An 8,721-nucleotide genomic window follows, 5' to 3' on the forward strand; every position below is an offset into this window, starting at 1 on the left:
TGCTTTGAATCTTTAGCCACAGCTCTGCTCTTAGTCACAAAGACTCCTAAAATTGCTTACCTGCAAAATCTTTGAAAGTTTTTCTACTGCTGTATGTAAAAGTTCTCATTGAGTTATCATTACATTCCTTCACCAAACCCACAGTTTCAGCTCCCAGCAACAGCCTTAAGTGGGAAGCTCCAACCAGATAAATATGTTCATCTCCATTTTCCGTTACCAATGGTTTAACCAGCAGTTGTGCACCTTTAAAGTAAAGAAAAGCAAAATTAGGAAGAGAATACATTAAAACGACACCTGAAAAACTTAGCATTTTAGCATACATCATTTTGGGCCCAGTTATCAGGAATGCTGAAACTGCCCCTTTCAAGAGCACAAAGAATTAAGGCTTCAACAGCACCTGATGTGGTGTTCAGAATCTTGCAGGGTGACCCCAGGATTTAGCCCTTTTTCTGTGGAAGTGCTCGCAGTGAACTGTAACAACAGGGACAGTTTGGACCTACTCCTGTCACGCTCACATCACGTAAGCAATCAGTGCTTCTGCAAACAGTCCTACAAGTTTTAAGGAGACTACACTTTTGAAATAGAAAGATCCCTGACTTAAGTAGCAGAGGCCTGAAAGCAAGTTTGTAGTCACAAATCAGATAGCTATGGAAATATTACTGACCATAAGATAAAAAGCTGCAACAGCCATAAATAATGCCTTTCTAAAAAATGTAAAACAATAAGTCTAAGGAATTACAAATTATTTAGCCTAACTTCAATTCCTGAATGTATACAAAAAAAATCAGTTATGAAATATTGTCTTTACAAGAGCCTAAAAGCTAGCAAAAATGATACTTAAAATCCAGCATTAATTTATCAATATTAAATTGCTTCCTGCTAAGTTAATTTCGGACAGGATAGTAGATGTGATGCATGTTCATTTATGATGCAACGTTCATTACAACATTCTCATAAGCAAGAAGAGAGATGTTCCCTAGACAGCTAATCAAACTATGTTGAAGGAGAGGTTATTAGGGTTCCACTGCAAAAATGGAAGGATTTTAGAGTTCAACAGACATGTGAACCAACCTTAAGCCAATATTTTCATTAATAACTGGGTTAAGAGGGTTCAGTTATTACATTTTCATGACATGAGAATGAGGCTCTACTCACATAAAATCAAGCAACTTCAAAAATTGCAAAATGGAGTGGCACTGGCTAAACAATAATTAAACGACAAATTAGTTGAAAACTAATTTTTTGTATGTCTTCATCTTATGATGACAGCTAAATTGATTTCAAAGTGTTACAGAAGATCATAGTATACTCACCTCCATTTGCTTTTTTCTCCACAATTCGTTTAGTGAACCATTCTATGGTTTCCTCTTTGGTGCCTTTTGCAAGCTCAATTACTACCAGAGGCCTGAAGTCAGGCTCAAACGTATCCACGACAGACCAGCTTTCTGCCATCTTTTGAGAGCTTGCTAAGTATAAAAGCAAAATAAAAACGCCAGTGTTAAAAAATATTTGGTATCAATCCAAAAACCACAAAACTTTCCTACAGTGAGTTACATATGTCTGTGCTTAGCGAAGTGGCAGATGCCCGTTTCTGTGGACCTACTGAAACGAATAGTTTGAGCAACTCCTCTAACCGTCACCTGGCAAGATGCTACCAGTCTTTGGTGGCATTTATGCCCTACTCTCTAAGTAGGAAAATTGTGTATAGCAAAGTAGTAGTGATGAGAAAGCAAACAAACAAACAAAAACAAAGTAATAAGCAGAAACTATCAGCAAAAGCAACAGCATACAACTTCCTACAGTGTATGTCTGAAAATGAAAACATAAACAGAAGAGGACATTGGTCAAACAGATATCTAAAACCAATAAGCTTCTCCTGATAAGAATGTGCAAACACACTATATGTTTAAGGAGGAACCTTCTCAGTAAATCTCGTGAAGCTTTAACCATACCAAAGAAGCTTATACCACCTCAAGTAGGTTAGCAGGACACCTATCACATAGATAGGCAAATTATGCACATAGCACTTAAATGACTTGAACTTGGTGAGAGACATAAACCTAGAGTTTGTGACAAAGTCCAGCTGCAAAGTTTTGAGCATCAGCATAGCTTTATATGTAGATAATCCAAATGTTCTAAGTGAACCTATTCTGTAAGAATCATATAATCATTTTGGTTGGAAAAGACCGTCTGAAAATGAAAACATAAACAGAAGAGGACATTGGTCAAACAGATATCTAAAACCAATAAGCTTCTCCTGATAAGAATGTGCAAACACACTATATGTTTAAGGAGGAACCTTCTCAGTAAATCTCGTGAAGCTTTAACCATACCAAAGAAGCTTATACCACCTCAAGTAGGTTAGCAGGACACCTATCACATAGATAGGCAAATTATGCACATAGCACTTAAATGACTTGAACTTGGTGAGAGACATAAACCTAGAGTTTGTGACAAAGTCCAGCTGCAAAGTTTTGAGCATCAGCATAGCTTTATATGTAGATAATCCAAATGTTCTAAGTGAACCTATTCTGTAAGAATCATATAATCATTTTGGTTGGAAAAGACCCTTAAGATCATCAAGTCCAACCATTAACCTAGCCCTGCCACCACTAAACCATATCTCTAAGCACCACACCTACAGGTCTTTGAAAAATCTCCAGGGATGGTGACTCAACCACTTCCCTAAGCAGCCTGTTTCAATGCTTGGCAACCCTGTTGGTGAAGAAAGTTTTCCTTAAATATCCAATCTAAACCTTCCCTGGCACAAAGGTCTTTGAAAAATCTCCAGGGATGGTGACTCAACCACTTCCCTAAGCAGCCTGTTTCAATGCTTGGCAACCCTGTTGGTGAAGAAAGTTTTCCTTAAATATCCAATCTAAACCTTCCCTGGCACAACTTGAGGCCGTTTCCTTTTGTCCTGTTACCTGGGAGAAGAGACCGTCCCCCACCTCACTACAACCTCCTTTCAGGTAGTTGTGGAGAGTGATAAGGTCTGCCCCGAGCCTCCCTAACTCCAGGCTGAATCACCCTAGTTCAGATCCCTCAGTTGCTCCATGTAAGTATTGTTGACATTGTACCTTCAACTTGTATGCCAATGATTCTACAGAGATCTTTATATTATGCTTCATAAAGCAATTTAAAGTTGTTAATAGAGAAATCTGGTAAATGACCTAGTCAGTTAAAAAAAAAATCATAAAAAAACCCAAGAAAATGAAAAACCTATCACAGACTGAATTTACTGAATTTAAAACTGAGGGGAAGGTTTGGGTTTGGCTGTTGTTGCGTTTGGGTTTTTTTTGCTATTAACTTCACCAAAGAAAGGATTTTACCCACTGCCTTTAAGCAGTTTTCCCCCTCCTGTTCAAAGACTGAAACTACTTCATTTCTAAGTAAGTTGCTGTAGGATGCAGTTAGAGCTTTTATGACAGATACAGTTATGTGACTCACAGAGAAATCACTATCTCCGTTATTTCACATAAATTATCCTACAAAATAGTGATAGTGTAAACGTATGCATATCATAATAAACAAGGCTATTTGCTTTTGACTTAGGAGGGAAAAGGTTTCAAGTCAAATTTCAACGAAGTTTTCAGTTAGTTTCACTAAGTTCATACGCAAGCAATTCTGCAGCATTTGGATTTACAACTCTGAACCCAAGTACGTATGTCTTTAGAAGAAATACTCGGGGTTAATAAAGTATTTTAAAACATTTTAGATGCAAATCTGCACAAGCTGAATTAATCAGACAAAGGGAAAACATAATCAGCAACTAGGCACCGTAACTTTGATTGTCAATGATTGACTGCACTGTCTTGATTCACGACTTCAACTTAATGCGTCACTTTCCATAATCAGTTTTATTTTTTTTTTTTTAAAAGGATAATGCCTGTCACATTGTGCATATTGCGACTTCTATGGAATTTAAGGAATCAAAAGCACCAGGTAGTTATTATCGTGAGTTAACAATAACACGTCAGAGAACAGCGTTTCTTCTGAAAACAGCCTTTGTATAAACAGCAGGCGAACTTGGCTCCTACCATTTATTGAGAATCATTGTGCTTGGCGCGGTGACTAAGTCAGGCTCGTTATTTTTAGGCTTATTCCTGCCGAAATGCAGGACAGGGCTGGAGCACCCTCCCGACTCGCCTCTGCCGTTCCCGGTGCCCCACACGGGCGGCTCAGCGCCCGGCCCAGCCCCCCGGGATGTCACTTGGGCCTCTTCCCGCAGACCCCCGCTCACCACGACTCACGACAGACCCCGAGGAGCGGGGAGCGGAGACAAAACGGACCTCTGCCCCCCAAGGCCCACTTCCCCTTCACCAACCCGTCGGGCCGGTTGCCCGGGGCGCTCTCCGAGCCCGCTCACCCCTCGGGGCGGAGGCAGGTGGATTTAGAGAGACGGTAGCCATAGCCCTGCCGCCGCCGGCCTGCGCCTCCCCCTCCGGTTATAGGGACCGGCCGGCCGGGGCGGAGAGAGGCCCAGCCGCACCCCCCACCATCCCGGTGACTCGTTCCCTCACGCCAGGCCGCGCTCCGCCGCCCCGAACAACCCCACGGGGCCTGGTTCCCGCAGCCGGAACCGCTCCCAGGCCCGGCCCACAGCTCGCCTCTCCCCGCGGCCCGTGACCGCCGCCGGGAGAGAGCTCCCGGGCGGTGAGAGGCGCTGGCTCCACGCCGCGGCGGGGAAGGCCGGGGGTGGGCGGGCAGGGAGGAGGCTCCTCCCCTCGGCGGCGGCGGCGAGAGCCCCTTCCCGCTGGGTGCCGGCCGCCCACTCCCCACTCACCGCCGGCTCCACATCCGCAGGGCAGGGCGGGGGTCGGGCCGCGGCCGCCGGCAGGAGGGGCGGAAGGGCGGCCGGGCCTGCCACCGCCCACGGGCTGCCTCCGGCCACGCCCCTCCGCCCCGTGGCCACGCCTCCCCCACGGGTGGGTCTCCTCCTCCCATTGGCCGGAGGCGGCGCCGCCACGCCCCGTTCGCGTGCCCACGGGGCAAGCGGGGGAGCGCTGAGGCGAGGTTCCGACCGTTGGACGGGGCGGGCGGTGGCTGTGGGTTTCTTGCGCTATAATGCTTTCAAAATGCTTTTATTACCGTGTTTTATCAGCACTGGTGTGGACCATGAGCTCTCGCTTCATCCTCTTTGTGGTTTTTTTGGTGCCTTCCCTTCCCGTCTCCTGACAGGCCAAATCTCCCTCTTGGAGCTATAAGCCCTGTGCTTCTAACGGGATTAGTTTTATTTCTAAACATCGTTTTGCACAGGTGAAAGAGGATGTTTTTGCATTTCAATGCCAAGATTTTTGTAGAGAATGTAACTCCAGACACCCATTTGTAGCAGAGAAGAGCAAAGGGTGACTGCAGAGCAGGGGCGGTGGAGGAAGAGGCCGGCTGGCACAGCACGATCCCCCTCCTGGGTTTGTGGAACTTCTTGTAAACTAGGTTCTCCAAATACTTTTTGTTTTGGGTGATACTGGGGCCTGCAGCGTGTCCTGCTTTAGGCTGGGCTGGCCATTAAACAAACAACAGATGCTGTTTTTCCCAAAAGAAGAGAGAGAATAAGAGGGAGAGAGACTTAGGAGTTGAAAAGAAACTAAAACTACTTTAGTGAAATATTAATTAAAAAAAGAATTTCAATAAGAAAATAATGAAATATACTAAATATATACAAAAGTAGTATCAAGCAGCCAGGATGATGATGATGTCACCGGCAAGCACTGGGAAAATCCCAGACTGGGCTCAGTGATGGGCAGGAACTGGATCTGGATTCAAGGACACACGGATCCGGATCAAAGGCAGGGGAACAGACAGAGTCCTGCTCAGACACTGGCCATTGAAGAAAGAAGCTGACCCCTTTGATCCCTCAGCTTTTCTGTTGAGCATGATGCAGATGGGATGGAATACCCCATTGGTGAGTTTTGGGTCATCTGTCCTGTCCGCTCCTCCCTGCAGGTGCAACCCCTTTACAGTTTTCCACTTGGTACATAACAAAGTTAGCTGACCTTGGTTGTTATAGCAATAAGTATAAGCAAGAACCTCTCTGTGTACCATTCCTTAGCGTTAACTATAAACATCAGGCCTTATCACTGCCCAGGTGCAACCCCTTTACAGTTTTCCACTTGGTACATAACAAAGTTAGCTGACCTTGGTTGTTATAGCAATAAGTATAAGCAAGAACCTCTCTGTGTACCATTCCTTAGCGTTAACTATAAACATCAGGCCTTATCACTGCCAGAAGCAGACATTGTCTAGAAAATTTGCTGTCAATTTCATGGAGTGCTGTTAGTCAGAATAGACTTAACTGAAAAGTAGAATTACTGAAAAGAAAATTGGTTCCATTCTACCTCAAACCAGGATGCAGTGTTTCTTGCAAATTAGGTCAACCCACAGATGTGAACAGCGCATACAGATCTAGAATGATCACAGAAACCATCCCTCGCAGTGTGAAAGGCACCGGCTGGGAGTCACACAGTGTTTGCCTCTGTGGTTTATGCCACGTAGGTGCAGAACACATTGCCTAACAGCAAATAGCTCTGAGCTATTAGGAGTGGATTCGTAACGGCTTACTAGGTAAGATGAGACTGGTGCAAACCAGCTGGCCCCAAGGCAACTTCATTCTGGCTTATCCACTGGAGTTGGGGACTGACTGCAGGGGAAAATCCCTCAGTGATGGAGTTTTTTTAAAGCCAATGCACCTCATACAGAACACAACTGCCATAGAGTATGCTTTATGCGTCCTCTAGCATCTGACATGCACTTTTCAGCGTATTTGGAAATACATACAGATTTAAAGTTTGTAAAAGTAAAGTTTACAGTGAATTTTACAGTGAAAAATTTGGTTTCTATTCTGTAGCCAGTATAAAATAGCAGTTTCTGGTGATGAGTTTTGCTATTATTTATAGCCAACAAAGCAGTGAGGGACTAGGGCACCCTGGAAAATGGAGGTACGTGAATACTTGAAATTCAGGTACTCCAACAGCAGCGGGGAGCAGCAGACAGGCACAGCCTGTGTCAGAGAGTTTGGGCACAATGTATTAGTCCGGTTTCTTAAACTGTGTCTCAGTCTTGTCCAGCTCTCAGTGGCCTAACTGCATAGTTATTCACCACTGAGTATCTCCAGCTGTGAAAACTCCCACTTCCTGAAGAGATAACATGGCAATAACAGAGACATGGATTTAACAAAAAGGGTATTTTAAACATACTTTTTTCATGTGTTTTGCATGTTGCCAGTGTCCACTTCCACTGAGCTTTGAGAGGGGAGTTACCATTATCCACTTATTTTGGCCCCGTGCAAAGAGTCATTCAAGCTTAATCTTTTCTAGTATCAAATTAATTGCTTTACTGGATAGGGTCGTTTAATGTCAATATTCCTTGATGGGACCGTCACATTTCCTTAATGTTGTCTGTCCACTAGGTGTCACATTCTTGCTATGCAATGAGTTCTTAACTGTTACACTCTCCATTTCTTTCTAAAAGGTTTGCATTTTGCTAGCCATGCATAAAGGTTAGCCCATAATCCCGTGTTCACAACAGAAAAATAGGATTCATAAGTAGATGGTGGATGTGTCTACAAAGTAATCTGCATAAACATACACTGCTGGTACAGTGGAAACAGTCTTACCATGATGGCAAAAAGTAAATGACCTTGTACCAAGTGCAGTGTTGCAGTGACTAGAAATTTTCCATTAGGAGGATTAGCTCATTGAAAGATGGATCAGGCATGCCCACCCTAAATTGCAAACTGCACTGTCACTATGGCTAAATATAAATCCCAAGCTTGTATCCATTTGTGACGGTGGTCCAGTCTTGTGATTCTGTTAGCTGATTATAGCATTTTCATGGTCTGTCTCAGTCAGTCACAATGCAGACTGTAGCCAGAGTATAATGGATGAGCTGTAGTGAGGCAGGAAAAAAAAAAAAAAGAAGAGAGAGATAAAAAAAAAATCCATTAAAATTTCAAGAGCAGAGGATTTTTTTAATTCTGTGGTTAACCCTCTTCTCTCTGGACTCTCTGGACTAATAACTACCACAGTACTCAACTAAATTAACAAGCCATTAACCTGTGAAGTGACATTTTCTTTTGCACCTGGTTGAAACTTTGCTCACATTTTGGGTGACAGTTTGATGCCATCCAGCATCTTACTGTTGCTAAAAAGGTGAGATCTCACTCTCAGTCCACCATTGCCAATTCTTTCTCCCTGTGCCCTCATTGCCAGCTCTAAGGCTCTGCTCCATACTTGAACTAACTTTGGCACTCACCAGATCCGTCTCTAAGCCCATTCATTTTATGAAACTACCCCCTTTTGGCTGGTTTTCTTTGTTCTATTTTAGTGATTTAAAAAAGCTCAGAGAAAAGCTAGGTAAGATCAGGAGCTGGCACAAAGTAAGCACCTTCCATACAGTAAATCTTATCAATTCAAATGCACATAGACATACATGTGGTATGACAACCATACTTTATATAGTCACATAAATGAGATTAATATTGGCTCTTATCTGAAGTCACACATAATAGTCATCATTCTCTTAAGATTTACCTTTACCTAGGTTTTGAGGTATAGTGGAACATTGTGTTATCGTAAAAGTAAGGAGCAATTAACAGTAAAACATGCTTTCAATTCACAAGCTAACGACATATCAGTTTGAGTGTCAAATGGATAACGGGTCACCTAAAGTTTAAGGCTAACATGGTAATTACATTAAAATTTTTGTAATTAAATTTAAATT

At 43.3% G+C, this 8,721-nt stretch overlaps 1 protein-coding gene across 2 annotated transcripts in view; it reads right to left on the reverse strand.

Annotated features, from left to right (window-relative positions):
- The window catches only part of ANO10 (anoctamin 10), a 128,827-nt gene extending 123,934 nt beyond the window's left edge, over positions 1–4,893 (reverse strand). Inside the window, exons 1-3 of one of the 2 annotated variants that reach the window (XM_014937937.1) lie at positions 4,787–4,893; positions 1,314–1,466; positions 61–243 (exon numbers count right to left, since the gene is read on the reverse strand). In XM_014937937.1, the coding sequence (XP_014793423.1) occupies positions 61–243; positions 1,314–1,452 (322 nt within the window). In that variant the 5' untranslated portion in view covers positions 1,453–1,466; positions 4,787–4,893. Of the gene's footprint in view, positions 1–60; positions 244–1,313; positions 1,467–4,040; positions 4,135–4,786 lie in introns of those variants that run through there. The other variant, XM_014937938.1, reaches the window with a different exon arrangement.
- Between the last annotated feature and the right edge of the window lie 3,828 nt (positions 4,894–8,721).

This window comes from Calidris pugnax, unplaced genomic scaffold (assembly GCF_001431845.1).
Source record: "Calidris pugnax isolate Ruff unplaced genomic scaffold, ASM143184v1 scaffold11, whole genome shotgun sequence".
NCBI lineage: Eukaryota > Metazoa > Chordata > Aves > Charadriiformes > Scolopacidae > Calidris > Calidris pugnax.